Source organism: Lutjanus erythropterus, chromosome 4 (genome assembly GCF_056507025.1).
Source record: "Lutjanus erythropterus isolate fLutEry1 chromosome 4, fLutEry1.hap2, whole genome shotgun sequence".
NCBI classification, from domain to species: Eukaryota; Metazoa; Chordata; class Actinopteri; order Lutjaniformes; family Lutjanidae; genus Lutjanus; species Lutjanus erythropterus.
Window position 1 is genome coordinate 36,896,977 of NC_139320.1, and position 25,983 is coordinate 36,922,959.

The following is a 25,983-nucleotide window of genomic DNA, read 5'->3' on the forward strand; positions in this document are numbered from 1 at the left end:
CAATAGTCAACACAGGTTAACAAAACAGGCCTAAATAAACAAATAAAGAAATAAGATAACAATTGGACAGCATATGCACTGTAGGCATATGACAGTTATTGTCAACACTCACGTTGTAGCAAGCTTGTAGCGAGCCAACCATTAACACAACTGTCACATATAGCTATAGTTAGCTGTATCCTTTTATTAAAACTTACTCATTTTTGTCAACTTCTGTCAATATTTTGATGACTCCTTTCTTGCTGCTGCATTTATATTTTAATATTTCTTAATTACTTCATCAACAGTTTGTTTCACAACAAGATCTCTTGCACTGAATTATTTCTTGGCTTATCATCTGCTTTTGTGTTTTTGTCACTCCTCAGTTAAATTTACTTTATGTGCTCTTCCACAACTTACATTTTGATTGGAAAGAAAGCCATAGGAAGATGTTTAAAGTGCACAAATGAATTCCGTCTTAATACAAAATTAATAAAATAAAATGTAGAGTAGGCCCTGCCCTTTCCTTTGCTTATGCTCTGATGGGTGGTGTGCAAGATAAAACACTACTGCAAGTCAATAAAAGGGGTTGACATAGCAATAAAACTGACTAGACAGAGCAAAGGGTAAACAGGAGGAAAGTCATGTGGGCATTGTTAGAGATCAAATTGCTCTTGCTTATGTATATCATGTTTTTGTATTCTTACTTTTCATCTGCTTTCTCCTTCCTTCATTATTCCCCCTCCTGCTGGTTACAGGGACAGTTTCATCTAAATGGGATGCACAAGGCTGGAGATGTGGTTCTAGGTGGGCTGTTCAAGGTCCATTTCTTTTCTGTCTTTCCTGACCTGTCTTTTACCTCGGAGCCACAACAGCCAAACTGCTATGGGTGAGTGTCTTAGGGAAACAAGAAAGAAGAAACAACAGAAAATGAATCCCATATTTGATTTTTTTTTTTCAAATATTACTGTGAAACAAATACTTTGTCTTTTTATACTATTTTGAACATGTTACTTATTTGCATGCTTTTCTTTTCAATTGTACTTCTTTATATATTCTGTTGTTGTGCAAAATGTATATGTTGACCCTGGTACTGTGTCATGTTGTATTTTTCAGGAATAAAACTTTTAAAAAAAATTTTTTTTGTGTTAGTTTTGATGTTCTAGGATTCAGGCGGGCTCAGACCATGGCCTTTGCTATTGATGAGATCAACAGAAACTCCAACCTGCTACCTAATGTGACTCTGGGATACAGTCTGTATGATAACTGTGCAAACCTAAGGATTGGATTCAGTGCAGCATTGTCTTTAGTCAATGGTCAAGAGGACCAGTTTATATTAGACGAAACCTGTGTAGGAACCCCTCCAGTCCTAGGGATTGTGGGTGAATCTTCCTCTACACGTTCTATTGCTGTCTCCAGTGTCTTAGGTTTATACAGAGTACCTATGGTAAGTTTGCTACCTTGCAATCTAAGAATTGTTGTGGATCATTTTAATTTAATTTCACCTTTAATATTAGTTGTGAACATGACACAGTTAAGCCTGTGAAGTTGAAAGTGACAGTTACCTCTTTGAACATTTTTAGTATGTACAGTCTGTGTCTTTCACAGGTGAGTTATTTTGCCACATGTTCCTGTTTGAGTGACCGGCAAAAATTCCCATCCTTCTTTAGGACGATTCCAAGTGATGCTTTCCAGGTGGCCATCTATCAGCAAAATGAAAATTCATAAAAGAAAGCATTTACAGTTACATTGTTCAGAAAGAATATCCCTTCACTGCAATCAAAAATATATTTTTTTACATTCTTTGTGTTGTTGATGACATTGCCTGACCTTAAATAACAAAGCTGAAAGGCAAAAATTAAGCCAAGTCCGTTATTGAATCTGTTCAGCCTATACAATAATCCCTTCACTCTATATTCACTTAGGTACGTGCTATAATTCAGATTCTCAACCGCTTTGGCTGGACTTGGGCAGGTCTGCTGATCAGTGATGATGACTATGGACTCCACGCTGCCCGATCTTTCCAATCTGACATGGCTCAGTCTGGTGAAGGTTGTCTGGCTTACATAGAAATTTTGCCTTGGAGCAATGACCAAGCTAAACTACAGAGGATTGTGGATGTGATGAAGAAATCTACAGCTCGTGTGGTCATTGTGTTTGCACATGACAGAAACATGATTCACCTCATGAAGGAGGTTGGGCTTGAAATAAAACTTAATACTAATTTAATTTAAGTGATTGTTTCTAAAACTGAAAGATTTAAATAACAAGTGCTTCTTTGCATTATTTTACTTTACATTGTTAAATTTACATATTTGGTATAATACACAGGTGATGAGGCAGAATGTGACAGGCTTGCAATGGATTGCCAGTGAATCTTGGACAGCAGCTCCTGTGCTCCAGACTCCCCACCTTATGCCATACCTGGCTGGCACACTGGGCATTGCGATCCGACGAGGAGAAATTCCAGGGCTCAGAGAATTCCTCCTACAAATACGTCCTGATCCCCGCCACAACAACAGCTATGGAAATAGCATGGTGAGAGATTAACCATGCAATCTGACCTCTTTTTTTTGTATTGTAATTATTTATAACACAGTGTTTTCAATATGTTTCAGGTGAACCAGTTTTGGGAATACACATTTCAGTGTAGATTTGTACCACCTCCAACAGCTGTAGATGCAGGAGGAGCATTATGCACTGGACAGGAAGATCTAGAGAATGTAGAGACTGATATTTTGGACATTTCAAACCTCAGGCCAGAGTATAATGTGTACAAGGCTGTGTATGCTCTGGCATATGCCCTTGATGACATGCTGCAGTGTGAGCCAGGGAGAGGGCCTTTCAGTGGGCACAGCTGTGGCAATTTGAAAGGATTGGAGCCATGGCAGGTGTGATATCAGTTTACATTTCACGTGTTTATGTGACAAAATCACATACTTTGTGTTTTTTGTAGAGTAGCATTTGGAGCATAGGATTAATTACAAGGCTATGAGATTACTAACTGTAAAGTGCAGAGCAAATACCTGAAAGAATTTTCCCTACCCCTGATTAATAGCAGTGCTTTTGTCTTGTTGCAGTATATATTTTGGGTATAGGATTAAATATAAGGCTATGTGATTGCTAATCGTAAAGTCCCAAGAATATCGCTGTAAGGACTTTTCCTTCCACTGCGAAGTTGCAGTGGGAAATATTGATGTGTTGATTATTGAATACTACCACTGTTGTCACTATAGACATATGTAATTCTTTTTAATCTGTCCACTTTGGTTTTCCTCTATCCCTCACTCTGATATTCATAGCTTTTGTATTACTTGGAAAAGGTCAACTTCAACACATCATTTGGTGATCAAGTGTCATTTGATGAGAACGGTGATCCCTTACCAATATATGATATCATGAACTGGCTGTGGCTCCCTGATGGAAGAACTAAACTTCAGAATGTGGGTGAGGTGAAGAGGTCGGCCTTCAAAGGAGAAGAACTCACAATAGATGAAGACAAAATCTTCTGGAACTTTGAATCAAGAGAAGTTAATTCTGATTTTTCAGATCACCGTTTGATAACTCATCATATAGTCTAAAGTAGCACAGAATAACAGATATTTAATATTCTCTCCATAGCCACCCCGGTCAGTGTGCAGTGAGAGCTGTCCTCCAGGTACCCGCATGGCCAGAAAGAAAGGGGAACCTGTGTGCTGTTTTGACTGTATCCCTTGTTCTGAGGGAAAGATCAGCAATGAGACTGGTTGGTATTCAGTACTAAAAATGGTAATTCATAGATAAAATATAAACATGTATCTCAAGACTCTCCCTATTTTCACAGACTCCATGGAGTGCACTAGTTGTCCAGAGGACTTCTGGCCCAGCCCCCAGCATGACCACTGTGTTCCTAAGAAAACAGAGTTCCTCTCCTACAATGAGCCTCTGGGTATCTGCTTGACAGCTGCCTCATTGCTGGGCACATGTATCTGTGCTGTTGTCCTGAGCATCTTCATCTGTCATTGCAGAACACCTATAGTACGCGCCAACAATTCAGAGCTGAGTTTCCAGATATTGCTGTCACTTAAGTTATGTTTCTTGTGTTCACTGCTGTTTATTGGTCGTCCCAGACTGTGGACATGCCAGCTGAGACATGCAGCATTTGGGATCAGCTTTGTGCTTTGCATCTCATGCATCCTGGTGAAAACAGTGGTCGTTCTGGCTGTGTTCAAGGCCTCCAAGCCAGGAGGTGGAGCCAGTCTGAAGTGGTTTGGTGTTTTGCAGCAGAGAGGAACAGTTCTGGTTCTTACTTCTATTCAAGCAGCAATCTGCACTGCCTGGCTTGTATCTGCCTCACCAGTTCCTCATAAAAACACTCAGTACCACAATGACAAAATAGTTCATGAGTGTGCAGTTGGGTCCACAGTTGGTTTTGCAGTGTTACTGGGTTATATTGGATTCCTGGCTATCCTCAGTTTTCTGATTGCATTTATATCAAGGAATCTTCCAGATAGCTTCAATGAGGCCAAACTCATCACTTTCAGTATGCTGATCTTCTGTGCTGTGTGGGTGGCCTTTGTCCCTGCTTATATCAGCTCACCAGGAAAATATGCAGATGCAGTGGAGGTTTTTGCCATCCTGGCCTCCAGTTTTGGCCTCTTGGTGGCACTGTTTGGACCCAAATGTTACATAATCCTGCTGAGACCAGAGAGGAACACAAAGAAAGCAATCATGGGTCGGAGCCCTGACTCTTAAAAACTGCACTTAATTCAGTGGGACAGAATTAATCAATTTTCTGTACACAAGACATTAACTCAAACAATCTTATCAGCATTAGTAATGTTACAATATTTAATTATTATTGAACAAATTCAGTTGATCATGTAATCTCTTACCAATTGAATCATATGTGCTAGAATACAATCAATACATTTTTAAGACTATAGTTAAAATACAAATCACTTGTTATTCAAAAGCTGATGTCTTTGCCATGTTTCATGGTTTAAATTAAATTTACACATGATTAATCTGAGTTAAAACAATATTCAAGAACCCCTGAATTCTCTCAGCATCTCTCAGCTCCTGAGTTTCCCAACATCAGATGTCACAAAGTGTCATATTCTATTGCTCAGTTTCTCCCTCCAGTCACATTCCTACATCCCCATCCCCACTTTATTGCCATCCATTTACCTGGGGTCAACAGCCTCAAGCCTCAGGCCTAGTCTCCCACCAACATCTCAGTAGTTTACCTGCCACCTGCCATCTATGGCAAAATCCAGTCAGGTTCCCAGTTGGTCATTTCTACTTGAAGAGCAGATTTATTAATCTCAGTTTGTTCCTAACTAAATTGGATCATACCATATCAAGTATGGAATAAAACCACAGATGTGCCAGTTCAAGATGAGGCAAAAACTTTCGATGGATGTCATAACAAAGTAAGAAGATTATTTTTTTCATTAGCAGTTGTTGATCATTTTTCAGTCTCTACCTGCCAGTCAAGAGGTGTAAGAAGTCAGCATTTTGGACAAAACATAGCAGTTGGGCAAAAACATTTTTCAAGGCTTTTCAAAAATTGTGCATTACCACAAAAAGAGTTCCCTGAACATAGATTCATAAATGTGTATGAACATATGAGGCTGTTGGGTCAAGTAGTATGCAAGACTAGCTGTGGACAAATATAACACACTTAAACAAATGCACACAACATATGTCCATGTATGCAAAATTAATGCAATGAGGTAAAAAAGAAATGAAAACTTCATTAAGGATTTCTGCCCATAAAAGACCTTACATATGTGACCCTCACAAAATATGTAATCACACTTTTGATTTAATTTAATATTTATGTCGCTTTAAAGTAATGTTTTCCTTTGTATATAGTCTACATTCAAGAAATAGTGATCAAACAGATCTCCAAGGCTCTTAAAGGTGTTAAAAGTATATACATACAACTACAGACAATAGAGGGCAGCAGAGGATAAAATCTGGTTACATGCCCAGCACAGCAGGGCCTGTTCTACAGTACATCACCATTTGGTGAGTTTAATTTGGTATGCTTGGCACAAACACAGATTTGGGATTACTGTCAATACAAATTGCAGTTGGAGGTCTTTGCCATCCTAGCTTCCAGTTTTGGTCTGCTGATGGCACTGTTTGGAACCAAATGTTACATAATCCTGCTGAGACCAGAGAGAAACACAAAGAAAGCAATTATGGATCGGGGCCTCTGATTAGTTTTGGACTAATCTTTTCCATTAAAGATCTTGTATTTGAGTCCTGCATCTGAGTCCTCCTTTGTTGGCCCAGTGTGATAATGTGTTTTAGAATTGATTTTAAAATATAAAGCTCTTAATGGTCTTGCTCCTTCTTATTTATCTAACTTGCTTTTACCATATGAACCCAGCAGAGCCCTCAGGTCTTCAGAGGGGTGTACAACGAAGTGAGATTAATGGGTTAGCAAGCTATGTTGAGTCTAAAGCCAGGATTTTCAGTGTCACGAAAGTGGCTCTCTTTTAACCTGGCTAGATCACCATGGTAACTTGTGCTAAACTCATAGCCTGGTCGGAAGCAGTTTATGTTCAGAGTTTCAGATTAAATCGTCTCTAAAAAGCACCGTTCTTTCACTTACAATTGTCCTAACAATGTTGTTTATGAGCAATATAGCTTTTAAACTGAGGGAGGAGGTTAACAATGAAAAATTACTGATCTGTATGTTCGTAATATCACCGAATGAATCCATATAATGTAAAAATGTAACAGCAGCACAAATGCGCTGTCATGATGGTAACCTCCGTTTGGTGATGCAGAGTCATTTTTCCCGTTTGCTCCAGATCATATTAACACTTTAAATTGACATGGTATATAATCCACACAGTAAAATAATGATGAAGCAACTACAGACACTTTGAATACTTTTTACTGTTATCTGTTTTGTCTCGGTGATTTTGCAGCTCAGATTACTGATTAGAAAATTCATCATTATTTATCACAGACAATCTTAAATCAGTTACAATCATTTTACATTGGTTTGGTCAAAAGCTTAAGTGATCTCCACGTCTCTGTCATCATAGGACAGTGTTAGACATACTTTATCATGTTTAAATCTGCTGTATGGAGTTTTATTGTTTAATGTGCAGTTTTCATGTTAGAATAAACGGCAGCATTAAGACCACATTTAGTCGATCAGTCATTTTCTGACATCATTCTTCTTCTCCTGCTTTATTTGCAGCAACAATGTTGCTTTTTGCCGTAATGTATTTAGTATACTTTCCACAGCTCGTAATTATAACAACTTGATCATTTTGACTTAAGTAAGGGCTCGCAATCGCTTCATTTCATGCGGAAGAAGAGTCAAATGATGCAACAAACACCCCTTTTATGTGAGCACGCACAGAGTCTGAAGACGAAAGCCTGGATTAACAAAGTGAGTTGATAACCACCATCATGATATCCGTTGTCTCTGATTGCGGTTTTAGGCTTTGTCGATCCAGATCATGCAAAGAAAGCCTGGCTGTGTTGAGCTTGCTTTGTAGTACACCCCCCTGGAAGTGGCCTTTTAACAGTACCAAAGTTAGAACTAAAACACATGGTGCGGCATCTTTTTATTACTATGCCCCCTGTTTATGGAATAGCCTGCCTGAAGTTCTTTATTTTCTTTATCTTTGATTATAAAGCACTTTGTGCTACATTTACTTTTGTATGAAAAGTGCTATACAAATAATTATTGTTATTATTATTATCTAGCCTCCAGCCAGCACCCCAGGCTGCACCCCTCTCTTCTGTTGTCCAGCTCATACCGCAGTCTGCGCCCCAGCTGGATATCCTTGGCAGCCTCTGCCAAACCTCTCACTTACCAGGCCTCAGACTTTATAACCTCCTGTCTACACCTAAGAACCCCAAATATTAGGCAAATATTAGGCTGTTGGTTAGAGATTAGCTGGGGACAAACAGAAAACATTCACACACACACACACACACACACACACACACACACACACACACACACACACACACACACACACACACCTCTGATTGACTTCCCTTTTCATTCTTCAGGTAAAGTTCTGAGGTCTGTGTGATTAAAATCACTAGCAACAGTAAAAACACCATCACGCTGCTTTGTCGTATGACGGTTAATAGCCTCATAATTCTTGAAGTGCATTTCTAAAGTTTGCATGAGGAGGAATGTAGACATTCTGTGGGTAGGTAATGTGGCCAACAACTCAGCACTAAAATCCCATATCAGGTAAGCAATATTCATCCACTCTGGCAGAGTCTTGTGTCCGGTCAGCCTGGAACATGCTCTGCCCACACAATGCAATAGCTTCTTTGGGGATGTTTTTATGGAGCCATGTCTCTTTGAGGATGAGGGCACAGCAGTCTCTGACTAGTCTTTGCTGAGTCAGCCTTTTTATCTATCGCTGTATTCTCAAAGACCTCTGTGATTCACAAGTTTTGAAAAACATTGAAAATCTTTGTGCCTCCATTCTGACAACAGCCATGGCCACAGGCATAATCTTTTTGGATCATCTTATTGTGAACACCCTGAGGGAATTTCTCCAAAGTTGTCACACATGACCACTTGGTAGTGATGCATGATTCAGGGTTTTTTAAGACCCACACCCACCCAACTTGTCAGGAGAGTCATCATGCAAAACGATGTGTTAATCAGTGACCCAAACTCAACCCGACCCAACTTTTATTATATAAACACAAATGTCAGAACCATACCAAGCACAGCAACCCCCAAAGTGCTGATACTACTGTTGGACTAGAGAGGCTGTCACGTTGCTTTCTTTCTGCCCTGTGTACATGGGAAGATCTAAGCTATTAACTATGTGTAGGTCAATACTGTATTTTTTAGGCTAGTGTCAGGCTGCACTGGTCCACGGTTTCAAGACTTATTTACATATATACAAGACCTATTTTGACTCCAGGGGATATGGAGCTTGTGTGCTTTGTGAGAGAGAGGGAAACTGACAGAGTGGTGACAAAAAGGTAGATGGTAGACTATTGCACACAATGTCTCTGGAAGTCATAAATAACTTACTCCAACTGCTGCTTTGTCATTTGACCTGATGCCTTAGCCTGTGGTATTTTCTACAAAGTCGACCAGATTAATTAATACAGTTAACTTCTTAAAATAAAAAAAGCTGCAGCCCATTTAATTGCCAGTTATAGTCACATTGTATTTCAGGGAACCTGGCCCAAGAGACTGAAAATTGTGTCCCCTTTTTATTCATTTAAGAACAGATCTGAATCAAATCCAACAAAAAGATTCCCGTCCTTAAATGTAACATGTATATCACAATTACTTCTAAACTGGGCTACTTCTTGAGTTTTGGTGAGAATGGGTGAATGTGAACAACTGCAAATACATATTATGCAACCAGCACCTCTTGGTTTCAAAGCTTAAAATTTTGACATACCAAGATGCATCAAGAATAGTTTTATCATCGAATTGCAACCCTCTGAATCGGAACTGAATTGAATCATGAGGTGCCAAAAAACTCCCACCCCAAGTTGTGGGTCAGTCTGCACATCATTACCTCTTGGACTTAATAATGAACTGATTCAATTTTGGTGGTCAAATGTCAAGGTCACTGTCCTCATATCCATTCTGTTCTTGTGAATGCGTTATCTCAAGCACACCTTGATGGATTTTTTTCAAACCTGGCAAAAGAGACCAGTAACCTTTTTGGTGGTTAAAGGTCACTGTAACCTCACGTCCATCCCATACGCATGATAGCAATATTTTCAGAACATCTTTAGGGAATTTTGTCAAACTTGGCACAAATGACTGGTTGGTGATTACAAAGTGTGAGTTTGAGTTGAGATCTGCACTCTTTTGAGATTGGTCCTCTACTTTCTCCTGTTTAACAGGTCTAAAATCTGGCTACATGTGCAACGTAGCAGGGTCTTTTATACAAGGTTACCATTTGGTGACTTTATTTAGTATGTTTATCAGACACAAATTTGGGATTATACTCAAGCACAAGTACAAACTGGCTCTTCTGATACATGCATGTAGTGATTCTGAAGAAAAGACTGTATTTTACAACAATACAAGTAGATGTTTTTTGGAAGGTGAAATGGTCTGTCTGCTTTATCTACAACTTAACATACATATCAGAGTCCTCTAAATATGACATTAAAGATAAACAAATGCACTCAAATCACTGTCCTGCAAATTTCTGTACATGTCAGTCATTGCAGTCATCCACAACTTAAATCTGGGTTGGAGAGATGTCTATGGTAAGACTTTATTAAAGGTGCACTAATGAATTCTGCCTCAATACTAAATGATCTCAAATGAAATACATTTTAGGCCCTGCCCCTACTATTGTTTATACTCTCGTGGGTGATGTGCGAAATAGAACCATAGTGCAAGTAAATAAAGGGAGTTATCATAGCATTAACACTGACTAGACTCAGGGCTAAACAGGAGAAAAGTCATGTTGGTATTTGGAGAGAACAAATTTCTCTTGCTGTTGTATTTCATGCTGTATTTCTACTATTCTTCTGCTTTGTCATCCCCTCGTTATTCATCATCCTGCCAGTTACAGGGACAGTTTCAGTTTCATACAGGGATGCACAAGGATGGAGATGTGGTTCTAGGTGGGCTGTTTCAGGTCCACTTCTTTTCTGTCTTTCCTGACCTGTCTTTTACCTCAGAGCCACAACAGCCTATCTGCCATGGGTGAGTCTGTCAGTGAAAAACCAAAAAACAAAGGAAAAATTACGAAAAATAAATCTCATCAGTAAAATGTATTTTTGAAAATCAAACATTACCAAAAAAAACTGTATTTATGTCATTTTAAACATAATACTTCTTTGCATTCTTTTATTTAAATATTACAGTGATAGCTGTTTCAATTGTCTGACTTCTTTGCAAAATCTGTTGTGCAAAATGAACATGTTGACCCAGTTACTGTGTATTTTTTCAGTAGTAAACAGTGGTATTTCTTGTGTTAGTTTTGATGTTCTAGGATTCAGGCAGGCTCAGACCATGGCCTTTGCTATTGATGAGATTAACAGAAACTCCAACCTGCTACCTAATGTGACTCTGGGATACAGTCTTTATGATAACTGTGCCAATCTAAGGATTGGATTCAGTGCAGCGTTGTCTTTAGTCAGTGGTCAAGAGGAGCAGTTTATATTAGACAAGACCTGTGTAGGAACCCCTCCAGTCCTTGGGATTGTGGGTGATTCATCATCTACTTCAATTGCCATCTCCAGTGTTGTAGGATTGTACAGAGTACCTATGGTAAGTTTTCTGTATTGCCACCTAAAAATTACTGTGGATCATTTTGACTTAATTTCACATTGAATGTTACTGTAAACATGGAGCAATCAATCCCAGAAAGCCTTAGAAAGTCTTTCAACATTTTTGGGATTACAGTTTTGTCTTTCACAGGTGAATTATTTTGCCACATGTTCCTGCCTGAGTGACCGACAAAAATTTCCATCCTTCTTTAGGACAATCCCAAGTGATGCTTTCCAGGTGACAGTCTATCAGGAAAATGAAAATTAATTTTAAAAAAGCAGGTGCTCTTGTCCCATTACTGCAAAAATATTTTCCTTTTGTGTAACAAGTCACATTTTTTGTGTCACTGATGTGGTTATTTCGTTTCAGATAACAAGACTGACAGGCAATTGTTAACCCTGTTTTGCAGCATTTCGGAAAGACTATTTCAGCCTGTACACTAATCCTTTCACTCTGTATTTAATTAGGTACGTGCTATGATTCAGATTCTCAAACACTTTGACTGGACTTGGGCAGGTCTGCTGATCAGTGATGATGACTATGGACTCCATGCTGCTCAGTCCTTCCAATCTGACTTTATTCAGTCTGGTGAAGGTTGTCTGGCCTACTTAGAGGTTTTACGTTGGGACAATAACCAAGCTGAATTAAGGAGGATTGTGAATGTGATTAAAAAATCCACAGCTCGTGTGGTCATCGTGTTTGCACATCAGAGTCTCATGACTGGCCTTATGGAAGAGGTTGGGCTTGGAATAGAACTTAATTATGACTTAATTAAAGTATAAAATGTAATGTTTATGATTATGTGTTAAATGGAGAGAATTTATAGGGGTGAAATATATATATATATATATATATATATATATATATACACACACACACACACCACCTGTGTATTATAATAATACACAGGTGGTGAGGCAGAATTTGACAGGCCTGCAATGGATGACCAGTGAAGCTTGGACAGCAGCTACTCTGCTCCAGGCTCCCCAACTTATGCCATACCTGGCTGGCACACTGGGCATCGCCATCCGTAGAGGAGAAATTCCAGGGCTCAGAGAATTCCTCCTACAAATATGTCCTGATCCCCACCATAACAGCAACTATGGAAAGAGCATGGTGAGAGATTAACCATGCAATTTCATCTGTTTATGTATTGTCATAATTTATAACACACCATTTTCAATGTGTTTCAGGTGAATCAGTTTTGGGAGCACACATTTCAGTGTAGATTTGCACCACCTCCAGCAGGTGGAGACACTGGAGGAACATTATGCACTGGACAGGAATATCTAGAAAATGTAGAGACTGAATTTTTGGACGTTTCAGACCTCAGACCAGAGTATAATGTGTACAAGGCTGTGTATGCTCTGGCATATGCCCTTGATGACATGCTGCAGTGTGAGCCAGGGAGAGGGACTTTCAGTGGACACAGCTGTGGCAGTTTGAAAGGATTGGAGCCATGGCAGGTGTGATAGTTAATATTACAAAATCACATGCTACTTGGCGGAGCGAATACCTGAAAGAATTTTCCCTACCACTGGGTAATAGTAGTGGATGGTTTTATCAGGTCAGCGATGTGCTGACATCTAGTATTTGATTATGGAATACTATTGCTGTGCTCACCATAGTCACATGTAATCTTCTTTAATCTGTCCTCTTTTGTTTTTCTCTATCCCTTAATCTGATATTCATAGCTTTTGTATTAGTTTGAAAGGGTCAACTTCACCACATCTTTTGGTGATCAAGTGTCATTTGATAAGAATGGTGATCCCTTACCAATATATATTATGAATCTGATATCTTCAATTTTATTCTTCACCACCTCTTGTGCCAAAACCACCACCTGTGTGCACCATAGTTAAATGCAATTATTTTTAACCTTTTCTCTCTGCTTTTCCTCTCTCTCTTATCCTGTTATTCACAGCTTTTGTATTACTTGGAAAATGTCAACTTCACCACATCATTTGGTGATCAGGTGTCATTTGATAAGAATGGTGATCCCTTACCAATATATGATATTATGAACCTGCTGCCACTCCCTGATGGAAGAACTAAACTTCAGAATGTGGGTGAGGTTAAGACGTCAGCCCTCAAAGGAGAAGAACTCACAACTGATATAGGCAAAATCTTCTGGAACTTTGAATCAAAAAAGGTTGCTTATTTGTTGGGACGCCCCATGAATAATTCAAAATATAAGTACAAGGTAGCATAGCATAACATATATTTAATTTTCTTCCCATAGCCACCCCGGTCAGTGTGCAGTGAGAGCTGTCCTCCAGGTACCCGCATGGCCAGAAAGAAAGGGGAACCTGTGTGCTGTTTTGACTGCATCCCTTGTTCTGACGGAAAGATCAGCAATGAGACTGGTTGATATTCAGTTTTAAACATGGTACTTTATTGATACAGTATAAACATGTATCTTGAGGCTGTCCCTATTTTCACAGACTCCATGGAGTGCACCAGTTGTCCAGAGGACTTCTGGCCCAGCCCCCAGCGTGACCACTGTGTTCCTAAGAAAACAGAGTTCCTCTCCTACAATGAGCCTCTGGGTATCTGCTTGACAGCTGTTTCATTGCTGGGCACATGTATCTGTGCTGTTGTCCTGGGCATCTTTATCTATCATCGCAGAACACCAATAGTACGAGCCAACAATTCAGAACTGAGTTTCCAGATATTGTTGTCACTTAAGTTATGTTTCCTGTGTTCACTGCTGTTTATTGGTCGTCCCAGACTGTGGACATGCCAACTGAGACATGCAGCATTTGGGATCAGCTTTGTGCTTTGTGTCTCATGCATCCTGGTGAAAACCATGGTGGTTCTGGCTGTGTTCAAAGCTTCCAAGCCAGGAGGTGGAGCCAGTCTGAAGTGGTTTGGTGTTTTGCAGCAGAGAGGAACAGTTATGTTTCTCACTTCTATTCAAGCAGCAATCTGCACTGTGTGGATCGTATCTGCCTCACCAGTTCCTCATAAAAACACTCAATACCACAATGACAAAATAGTTTATGAGTGTGCAGTTGGGTCCACAGTTGGTTTTGCAGTCCTGCTTGGTTATATTGGCTTACTGGCTATCCTCAGTTTTCTGATTGCATTTATATCAAGGAATCTTCCAGATAGTTTCAATGAGGCCAAACTCATCACTTTCAGTATCCTGATCTTTTGTGCTGTGTGGGTGGCTTTTGTCCCTGCTTATATCAGCTCACCGGGCAAATATGCAGATGCTGTGGAGGTGTTTGCCATCCTGGCTTCCAGTTTTGGCCTCCTGGGGGCACTGTTTGGACCCAAATGTTACATAATCCTGTTTAGACCAGAGAGGAACACAAAGAAAGCAATCATGGGTCGTGCTGAGTCTTAACGATAAACTATGCCCAGTTTTTTGGGATGGAATTGATCCCTTTTCTGTATACAAGATAAAAATACAGTCAGAAAAGTAGGTAGCAATGTTAAGATATTTTGAAATCAGTGTGATGACAAATAGAGGAGTTGGGATATCATCTATCTTACCAGTTGGATCATATGTATGAAAATAAAAAAACAAATTACTCTATTTTTCTCCTGGATTTATTTAAAGTACATAGCACTTGCATTTTAAATGCTATCACCACTTTGGTGACTTCACATGATGCCAGTTAAACCTTACACCTGATTAAAGTACAAGTTACTTTCTCTAAATAAATTATCCAGACTTTTTCGGTTAATTTGACATTATTATAGGCTTTTATATTTAACCTGAGACTTCCACATATGACTTTGTTTATTTTGTGTTAAACTGAGCGTTTGGATCTTGGACCAGGCCATCCAAAGTGGTGAATGGGACCATATGGTCCTATTGTTCTCTGTGAACAACCGGAGCCATTGAAATTAGTCTCTCACAATCCTCCTGCTGTTCACACCTCTGCACCCAGCAATCAGCTCCCATTGTTTGAATGGGGGTGGCCCACAATCCTCAGCCAGGTCAAAACCTGCTACCCCCATTGTTTCTCTCTTCTTCACTGGCCTGCGAACAGGACCAGGCACAGTCCTCTCTTCCCCTGAGATCTCCTCACTGCTACCTGTCTATGCAGACACACCACTCTTAGCTCTTTCTCTTCTGGACCACATGTGGCCAGTTGAAGCAGCCACACAAACATTATTTTTCAAGACAGTGCTATGACAGTTTCCCGTAACAAAGCTAAGCTAGTTCCACAGCCTTGCAGGAACACTAGCCAAGTTAACACCAGAACAGCTCATTCTGCAACACAAGTGAAAGGATCGGCCTCACTCCTGCAACTGGATTAACACAGCAAAGACCAAACGGTTTATCCATTGCTAAACAGTTGCTGGACTTGAGCCTCCTCGGGCTTGTTTTCATCTAAAAGGCAGACCTTCAAGTGGATAATCGTGTTGTACTGTAAATGCAAATCCCTGCCATGCTGGGCTGATGGGCTAAATCAAACTGAGTCGAGCCATGCCAGCTCTGTGTATGGAAAAGGGCCATACATGAACAGAACATACATCCATTATCCTTTGTTTGAACCACCCCTTTTTATTCCTTTTATATTAGTTGAAACCTTTTATACCCTCTTTTATCAGATGGAGTGCTGAGGATGAATTGAGCAGTCTCTTGGCCTGTGGGAAGATGCTGCTCATCCGTCTGGTGGTATGGCAGCAGATACTTCTGTCTTTCCTCCCTGATGGCAGCAGGGAGAACAGGCTGTGGCTGGGGTGTTTTATCATCGTCTGGGCTCTACGCACAAACCTTCTCTCCTCAATATCACTGATGCTTGATTGATGGATACCAATGATGTCCTGGGCAGTTTTAATGACCTGCAATAGAGTTTTTCTATTCTGGGCTATGCACATCCAGTGCCAGTTCGTGATGTTTAAAGGGTGCTCTGGGTACTCTCACTGGCTCCTGTGTAGAAATTGAGAAGAATGCAGCACAGGAATTTTGCCTTCCTAAGTTTCTTTACGAAATACAGCTATTTCTAAGCCTTCTTTACCAGGGTGGAGATGTGTGATGCCCATGACAGGTTCACGTTGATTTTGATTCCCATGAACCTAAACATGAACCTAAAAGTGGTTTAGTTGACGTTGAGTAGTAGGTTGTTTTCTGTGCAGCACCCTGCAAGACTGTTGATTTCCTCCTGATATAATGTCTGATTATTGTTTCAAATCTGGCTGATGATGATGGCGGTGTCATCTGCAAACTTCCCAACAGAGTGTTCTACTGTCAGGGGGTATATGTACAAGGTGAGCAGGAGCGGCCTGAGTACACAGCCCAGGGGGGCTCTGGTGTTGAGCACTAGAGTGGAGGAGGTGAGACTGCCAATCCGTCTGGGGTCTGTTTGTAAAGAAATCCACTACTAATTGCAGTGTGCGCCAATCAGCTTCATGGGGAACATGTTGAATGCTGAGCTGAAACCAGTAAACAGTATTATGATGTAGATGTTCTCCTCAAGGTGAGTGAAGACTGAGTGGGGGCATTAAAGATGGCATCCTCTGTGGATTGGTTGGGGTGTGTTTGAAAAGCCTGGAGAACCTCTTTCTGCCACCACACTGGCAACAGCCAGAGGCATTATGTTTTTGGGTCATCCCGTTCTTGTGAATGCGATATCTGAAGAACACCTTAAGGGAGTTTCTTCAAAGTTGGCACAAATAACCACTTGGACTCAGAGATGAATTGATTCACAAATGACGAAATTGTAGTGACACGTGGGTCAGAGTTTTAAAAACCCACATCCATCCGACTCATCATAAAAGCAAATCCGTCCCGCCTGACCCACAAAATTATGCATTAGTCGACAACCCAAACCCAGTCCAGCCCAGAAGCCACCAACTTTGTGCTTTATGATAGCACTCCCCAAAATGCTGATCCTGCTGTTGGACTAGAGAGGCTGTCAGAGTGCTCTCTTTCTCCCCAAACACAGTGGGAACATGGTTCGAATTACGGGGGAGGTAAGGGGAGCTTGGCTCACCTGAAAAGGGCACAAGCTCCCCTGAAAGCATCATCTGAGACATTTAGGGGGAGCTCAAAAAAATTTCCATATTTGTGTTACAAATTTACATTTAGATTCATGAAACAAAATAAACTTATTGTGTGTTTATTTGCACATTACATTTCATTTTCCCAAATCTGTCCTCGCAAATTGACACAATTCTTTGTCCATTTCTGCTGTGGCAATCCATAAGTAGCGGTGCTACACAAAATTACTGGATTTACGTAGCCACCTGAACTTCTTATCTCTGTGTTGACTTGGCGCGGTACATTGTAAAACAAACAGTGCTTTCATTTTTCTGGCAGTTTATGGATAAGTCATAATGTCAAAACGGAAACAACCAAGCCTCAGACAATTTGGATTCACTTAAAAAAAAAGACGACAACAAATGTTGACAGTGCACCAACTACAGCTAACCCGGCACCGCAAGTGCGTCCTGCTGGCAGTGAGAGCTCCACAGAGGGAGAGGGCTCAGCGCAAGACACCACTGCCGCCACTTGTAGCAGCGAACCTGGGCCTGAACCCGAACCTGGTGATGCATCATTACCTTTGAACTGGACAAGGAAGCAATGGATTGAGTGGAAACACAAGACTACATGGCTATTCAGAAAAAGTCATAAGCTAGGATGTACATTATGCATGAAGGCAAAAACCCTGCTGCTTGCCGAAAGGGCAACTGGAATACATCTGTCAGAAGAATGGATAGATGGAGACACCAGCAGCGAGTCACAGAATAACCTACAGAAAAAGATATACAAGCATCGAGACAGTTTGGCCCACAAAAGAGCAGCTGAAATTTCAGATATGAGGGAGAAAGATGTGCTCTCAAACAAGGTTCTTGAAGTAAATTCCCATTTACTGCAGGATACAGCTACATCTTTCAGATTTGCCTATATGGTGGCAAAGGAAGGAATGGCATACAGAAAGCTCCCTGCTGTAATGTCCCTACAAAAACTTAACGGTGCAAATGTGGGTAATGTGCACAAATCAGACCATGCTTGTGGTGAAATGATTAGGCACATCGCTGGTGAAATGAGAGCTAAGTTTGTTTCAAAAGTTAAAGAACTGGGGTCACACATCAGTATTACTATAGGTGAGAGCACAGTTCATGGGCTGGCGTACCTGATAATTTATGCGCAGTGTGACATGACAGGAAAGGGGGAAGTGGACTATGCCTTTTTGGATATTGTTGAGCTTTCATAGGGCACGGACGCTGAATCCAATATACAGATGTTTGAGGAACAGCTTGAGACAAGCAGGACTAGACGATGAGTTTCTGGGAAAAAAACTCATCTCTATATCAACAGATGGAGCTGCAGTACTCTCGGGCAGAGTCAGCGGACTCATCACTAAGCTCAAAGAAGATTTCCCCAAAGTACAGTCAATACACTGTCTAGCCCACCGACTTGAGTTAGCTGTTAAAGACTTGCTTAAGGAAGTAGCTGGGTGTAACCAATTTGAGTTTTTTTTTTTCAAAACTGTATGCCCTTTATCACCAGTCTTCAAAAAATGTCCATTTGCTCCAAGAAGCAGCTACAGATTTAAACATGCAAATCCTGAAAATAGGCCAGATCTTTACCATCTGCTGGGTAGCTAGTAGTTTTAACACTGTGAAAGCAGTATGGAAAGATTTTCCTGCATTGGCACGGCAGTTCAGGACAGCGATGGGTGACACATCTCGCTGTGACTGCACAAACTCCTCACAAGCATGGGATTTTTGGCCGATTTGGCTTGTATGAAGGATGTTTTACGAGAACTACAAAGCCTCTCACTAAAACTGCAGCGCAAAGAAACATCTTTGGTAGATGCAAGCTGCCACATTCACCAGGCCATTTGACATCTTGACAGAAATGAAAGCCATCGGAGGCAAATCTACACAAAAAGCGGAACAGCGCATATCAGCTGGCCTTTTCAAAGATGTTGAGCTCTCAGAGAGCAGGCCGAAAATCAACCATGTCCAGTTTTATCAGTCTATAATCGACAGTTTGAAGAACAGCAACACAGTGCTCTGATTCTGTTTGGTGAAGCTGAGGTGCAGGCATTGGCAGAAGCACTGGGATAACTGTCCCAAGAGGCTGTTGAGGACTTCCGGGACTTTAAACTGCAAAATGGAGCGCCAGGGAAAATACTGGTTAAACTCCAAACTGCAAGTTGGACCTACTTGTCCACCTCAACTGAGTGTGAGAGGGGATTTTCTGTTGTAAAGTTTACTGACAGCAAGTATCACAACAAGTTACGTGAACGAAGCCTGTCCTCGTTTCTCTTTGTGGATTTGAATGGACCTCCCCTGGAGCGCTTTGACCCTTGGCCCTTTGTTTCATCATGGATTAAAGCTGGCCATCGACCCTCAACATCCTGGGTTACAGGACGGAAAGCAAAGGCAGAAGACCCCAGGCCGCTATGGTTGCTCCTGACCTAAGGTAAGAATCAGGAAATTACTTGCTTCAGGTGTGCGTTTGTGATGACTGGTATTGACATACGAGTCTATTCCCGAACAAAGATACACTGGATTTTGTCCTAATGAGACTGACTCAATATAGTGGTTATTGTTTCAGAAGTGCTGTTTGTTGTAGGCAGCCTGACTGGAGGCCACTTAGTTCAGTTTCTTAATGTGCTTGCCCAGTGGTTGTGAAAAGAACTTTAAGCCCTGATTGGATTTTTCTTTTCTTTTTTTGTAGCAATCCACAGACAGAAGTGAAATGTCAGGAAGGTGAAGGGACAGTGACAGAGCGGGACAGGAGGAGAGAGAGAGGGCTGATGCTGTTTTATTTTCATTTATTTTGTTAAAAACAAGTTTGTTAATAATGCTTAGCTTTTTGCTTAAATAATGGGCTGTTCTTGCAGGGGTGTGAATGAGAAGCAAAAAGCTGTTATCTGTAAACCCCCTTGCTTCCATGATTTTGTGTTTGTTTGTTCTGATTGGGCTATTAAATGTTTTCATTGATTCTTATGTTGTTATTATTTTGCCTCTATGAAATGTTACTGACAGTATTAACTGTCTCTCATAGTAATAGTATAAGGCTGCGGCCTTAAATATATGCACGTGCATGTGACCTGTTAAGTGGTTGTGCGCAGCGGAAAATAGGGCCCCCCCCGAAAGCCACTGTGTAATTCAAACCCTGAGTGGGAAGATCTAGGCTATTACATGAATGAATAGATGAATTGTCCCAAACATGTTCGTCATGTTGAATAGCAGAAAAAAGCAACACTCATTGAGGAAGTGTTTCAGTTTTTGTGGTCAAAGGTCAAGATCACTCATTCTATAGAGTGCAGTCTCTCACTTTCTCTTGTTTGACAGCTTGAAAATCTGGTTGCATACCTAGCATAGCAGGATCTATGAGTATTTACAGTGAATGAATTTCAGTAGACGTCATTGCAGTAACAGGCCCTGCCCGTAATATTGTTTATGCCCTGATGGGCGGTGTGCAAAATTAAACAATACTGCAAATCAATATAAGGGGTTGACACAGCAATAAAGCTGAGTGGGTTCAGGAAAGGGGTAAACATGAGGAAAGTTATGTGGGCATTTTTAGAGATCAAATTGCTCTTGCTCATGCATTTTACGTTATTGTTTTCCTGCTTTTCTTCTGTTGTGTCATCTCCTCTTAATTCTTGTCGGTTACAGGGACAGTTTCATCTAAATGGGATGCACAAGGCTGGAGATGTTGTTTTAGGTGGGCTGTTTAAGGTCCACTTCTTTTCTGTCTTTCCTGACCTGTCTTTTACCTCAGAGCTACAACAGCCTGTCTGCCATGGGTGAGTATGTCAGGGAAACAAGGCAAAACAGGAAAGACCACAAAAGATAAATCTTATTCATGGAACATATTTTTTTCAGAATCAAATACTACTCTGAAAGAATAATCTTGTGTAATTATGCTATTTGAAACATAATACCTCTTTCACCGCTTTTATTTGAGTATTTCAATAATTGTTGCTATTCTATTAGCTTACTTCTTTGAAAAATTTGTTGTTGTGCAAAATGTACATGTTGACCCAGTTACTGTGACACGTATTTTTCAGCAGTAAACCGTGGTATTTCTTGTGTTAGTTTTGATGTTCTAGGATTCAGACGGGCTCAGACCATGGCCTTTGCTATTGATGAGATCAACAGAAACTCCATCCTGCTACCTAATGTGACTCTGGGATACAGTCTTTATGATAATTGTGCTGACCTAGGGATTGGATTCAGTGCTGCGCTGTCCTTAATCAATGGTCAAGAGGAGCAGTTTATATTAGATGAGACCTGTGTAGGAACCCCTCCAGTCTTAGGGATTGTGGGTGAATCTTCATCTACACGTTCTATTGCCATCTCCAGTGTCTTAGGTTTGTACAGAGTACCTATGGTAAGTTTTCTGTCTTGTCATCAAAGAATTATTTTCAATGATTTTGCTTTAATTTAGTATAAGTAATCAGCCTTAGAGAGTTGAAAGAGCCACTGAAGGTTTTGAATGTTTTTAGGATTTACAGTCTTTGTCTTTCACAGGTGAGTTATTTTGCCACATGTTCCTGCCTGAGTGACCGACAAAAGTTTCCATCCTTCTTTAGGACGATCCCAAGTGATGCTTTCCAGGTGATCATCTTTTAGCAAAATGGAAATGTTTAAAAGAAAGCATGTGCCGTTAAACAATGCAATCAAAAATATCTTTCTTTTCTGTAACAACAGTCATTTGTCTTAAATAACAAAGCTGAAAGGTAATAATTAAAGCAAGTCTAGTGTTCAACCTGGTCACCAGGTTTTCCATTGAAAGACTATTTCAGCCTGTACTCTAATCCTTTAACCCTGTTTTCACTTAGGTCCGTGCTATGATTCAGATTCTCAACCACTTTGGCTGGACTTGGGCAGGTCTGCTGGTCAGTGATGATGACTATGGACTCCACGCTGCCCGATCCTTCCAATCTGACCTGGTTGAGTCTGGTGAAGGTTGTCTGGCCTACTTAGAGGTTTTGCCTTGGAGCAATGACAAAGCTGAACTACAGAGGTTTGTAGATGTGATGAAGAAATCCACAGCTCGTGTGGTCATTGCATTTGCACATGAGAGAAACATGATTAAAGTTATGGAAGAGGTTGGGCTTGAAATTAAATTTAATTGTAACTTAATATCAGAATCAGAGTCACAATCAGAAATACTTTATTGATCCCCAGGGGGGAAATTGTTGATGATGACAGGTGCTCCCAATCCAAAGTAAAAAAATATATATAGTAGTATAGAGAATCATAAGAATTTAAAAGAAGAAGTATGTAAAAATATATACATTCTAGTACAATATATAAAAGAGATATATAATAATATAACAATAACAATAATAACAAATATATACTATAAGAAGTGTGTAAAGCTTCATGTGCCTTATCTACAACATGTAACAGCAATATAAAATCTAAAACTACAATATATGGAAAATGAATAGAAATACAAGAATGGATGTAAAATTATGTACAAAAATGTCCATCAAGTTACAATGATAAATCTACAATCATTACAATATACAACTTAATGTTGTTGTTGTTGCTTATTTGGTAAAGTGAAATATTTAATTAACAAGAACATCTTAGCCTGTAACAAATATATTTAAGTGAATAAATCACACCACTTAATTAAAGGTACAGTTTTAGAGTGAGATCATTCACTCAGACAAATTAGATAAAACTTCTGTTTTGATGATGCCTAACTTTACTCACAATACTTTGCAAAACATAGGATTACATCTGTGTATGAATTAGTGAGACAATACATATGACATGAGTAAACTGTATGATTAAGAAAGGCAATACACTAATTTATATATTTTGTGTAATGCACAGGTGGTGAGGCAGAATGTGACAGGCCTGCAGTGGATTGCCAGTGAAGCTTGGACAGCAGCTACTGTGCTCCAGAGTCACCACTTTATGCCATACCTGGCTGGCACACTTGGTATTGCCATCCGACGAGGAGAAATTCCAGGACTCAGGGAATTCCTCTTACAAATACGTCCTGACCACCAGAACAGCAACTATGGAAATAGCATGGTGAGAGATTTACCATGCAATCTGATCTGGTAATTGAAAGGATAATATATTGACATTAATGATGACACACTCTTTTCACTGTGTTTCAGGTGAACCAGTTTTGGGAGCACACATTTCAGTGTAGATTTGCATCACCTCCAGCAGGTGGAGACACTGGGGGAGCATTATGCACTGGACAGGAAGATCTAGAGAATGTAGAGACTGAATATTTGGACATTTCAAACCTCAGACCAGAGTATAATGTGTACAAGGCTGTTTATACTCTGGCATATGCACTTGATGAAATGCTGCAGTGTGAGCCAGGGAGAGGGCCTTTCAGTGGACACAGCTGTGGCAGTTTGAAAGGACTGGAGCCATGGCAGGTGTGATATCAGATTACAACACCACCTGTTTATATGGGAAAATCAAATGCTTTAGTATTTGTCAGAGAGAAGCATTTAGAGTGTAAGACCTAATACAAAGCTATAAGTTTACTAATTGTAAAGTCATGAGCATAGGGCTGAAAGCATTTTCCCTTCCACTTGGTAATAGCGGTGGAAAGTATTATCAAGTCAGTGATGTGCTCCATTTGTGCTTACCATAGTCATATATAATTCTTTGCTAACCTGTCCTCTGTGCTTTTCCTGCATCCCCTATTCTGATTTTGATAGCTTTTATATTACTTGGACAAGGTCAACTTCACTACACCATTTGGTGATGAAGTGTCATTTGATGAGAATGGTGATGTTTTACCAATATATGATATCATGAACTGGGTGTGGCTCCCTGATGGAAGAACTAAACTTCAGAATGTGGGTGAAGTTAAGAGGTCAGTCTTCAAAGAAGAACTCACAATTGATGAAGACGAAATCTTCTGGAACTTTGAGTCAAAAAAGGTCACTATTATTTTCCTAGTCACCCCATGTATACCTCAAAAAAGTAGTGCAAAGTAGTGTAAAATAACAAATATTTAATTTTCTCCCTATAGCCACCCCGGTCAGTGTGCAGTGAGAGCTGTCCTCCAGGTACCCGCATGGCCAGAAAGAAAGGGGAACCTGTGTGCTGTTTTGACTGCATCCCTTGTTCTGAGGGAAAAATCAACAATGAGACTGGTTGGTATTCAGTTTTTAAAGATGGTAGTCTGTAGATTCAGTATATATAGTACATGTATCTCAAGATTGTCCCCATCCTCACAGACTCCATGGAGTGCATCAGTTGTCCAGAGGACTTCTGGCCCAGCCCCCAGCGTGACCACTGTGTTCCTAAGAAAACAGAGTTCCTCTCCTACCATGAGCCTCTGGGTATCTGCTTGACAGCTGCCTCATTGCTGGGCACATGTATCTGTGCCATTGTCCTGAGCATCTTCATCTATCATCGCAGAACACCTTTAGTACGTGCCAACAATTCAGAACTGAGTTTCCAGATACTGCTGTCACTTAAGTTATGTTTCTTGTGTTCACTGTTGTTTATTGGTCGTCCCAGACTGTGGACATGCCAGCTGAGACATGCAGCATTTGGGATCAGCTTTGTGCTTTGTGTCTCATGCATTCTGGTGAAAACCATGTTGGTTCTTGCTGTGTTCAAGGCCTCCAAGCCAGGAGGTGGAGCCAGTCTGAAGTGGTTTGGTGTTTTGCAGCAGAGAGGAACAGTTATGTTTCTTACTTCTGTTCAGGCAGCAATCTGCACTGCCTGGCTTGTATCTGCCTCACCAGTTCCTCATAAAAACACTCAATACCACAATGACAAAATAGTTTATGAGTGTGCAGTTGGGTCCACAGTTGGTTTTGCAGTGTTACTTGGTTATATTGGTTTACTGGCTATCCTCAGTTTTCTGATTGCATTTATATCAAGGAATCTTCCAGATAGTTTCAATGAGGCCAAACTCATCACTTTCAGTATGCTGATCTTCTGTGCTGTGTGGGTGGCCTTTGTCCCTGCTTATATCAGCTCACCAGGCAAATATGCAGATGCAGTGGAGGTCTTTGCCATCCTGGCTTCCAGTTTTGGCCTCTTGGTGGCACTGTTTGGACCCAAATGTTATATAATCCTGCTGAGACCAGAGAGAAACACGAAGAAAGCAGTCATGGGTCGAGGCAAGGAGTCATAAAAAACATTAAATTCAATGGGACATAGTGAATACTTTTTCGCCACACAATACAAAAATATGGCCAGAAAATATCTTTAATCGCATTTGTAATGGTAAGAAGGCTGTAGACAAAATACCAAGCATTTCAAATGGTATTCCTTTTGTCACATTTCATCATTTCAGTTAACTTTATACCTGGTTAAACTATGGTCCAAGAAGTGTTGCTTAATGTAAAGTTGTTCAGACAACCTGCCTCATTGAAGATCACCTTCTGGTCAGCCATCAGTGAGGTCCTCCTCTCATTATAAACTGTAAATTACTTTCTCTGAATTAGTTAAGTAGACTTGGTAGATTCATTTAACATTATTATTATATGTACTTATTTTTGACCTGAACTGATGTGGAATTCAAGTGTTTGTAATGCCCCTGAACTGAAAAAACTCCTCTCAGCTCCTGAATTTCCAAACATCAAATGACACAAAGTGTTATATTCTACTGCTCTGATCCTCCCTCCAGTCACATTCCCACTTCTCCATCCTGCTTTATTTCCCCTCTTCACCTGTGCACCGGATGCCCTGTGACATCCCCTATCCATCTCAGTCTGTTTACTCAACCTGCTCACCTGTTGCAACTTTTCCTCATCTGCCCTGCATTAGCCATTCACTTGACCCCACTTACCTGCTCAACTGTTTTCCATTTCTAATGTCTGTCT

At 40.4% G+C, this 25,983-nt stretch overlaps 2 protein-coding genes across 2 annotated transcripts; both read left to right on the forward strand.

Annotated features, from left to right (window-relative positions):
• The first annotated feature begins 718 nt into the window (after positions 1-718).
• Positions 719-5,133, forward strand: LOC146328901 (extracellular calcium-sensing receptor-like). The gene is made up of 9 exons (XM_084716562.1): positions 719-868; positions 1,132-1,426; positions 1,588-1,674; positions 1,905-2,174; positions 2,311-2,517; positions 2,598-2,870; positions 3,282-3,509; positions 3,601-3,724; positions 3,803-5,133. Exons 1-9 carry the CDS (start codon positions 759-761, stop codon positions 4,711-4,713), a joined length of 2,505 nt encoding a protein of 834 aa, XP_084572688.1. The 5' UTR covers positions 719-758; the 3' UTR covers positions 4,714-5,133.
• A 5,414-nt stretch (positions 5,134-10,547) lies between these two features.
• On the forward strand, positions 10,548-25,292 carry LOC146328902 (vomeronasal type-2 receptor 1-like). Its single transcript, XM_084716564.1, has 18 exons — positions 10,548-10,657; positions 10,933-11,224; positions 11,375-11,461; positions 11,692-11,961; positions 12,134-12,340; positions 12,418-12,690; positions 13,149-13,376; positions 13,467-13,590; positions 13,669-13,862; positions 20,825-20,955; positions 21,248-21,542; positions 21,683-21,769; positions 21,994-22,263; positions 23,003-23,206; positions 23,296-23,568; positions 23,857-24,081; positions 24,174-24,297; positions 24,382-25,292. The coding sequence occupies exons 1-18, from the start codon at positions 10,548-10,550 to the stop codon at positions 25,290-25,292; spliced, it is 4,305 nt and encodes a 1,434-aa protein (XP_084572690.1).
• The last annotated feature ends 691 nt before the right edge of the window (positions 25,293-25,983 follow it).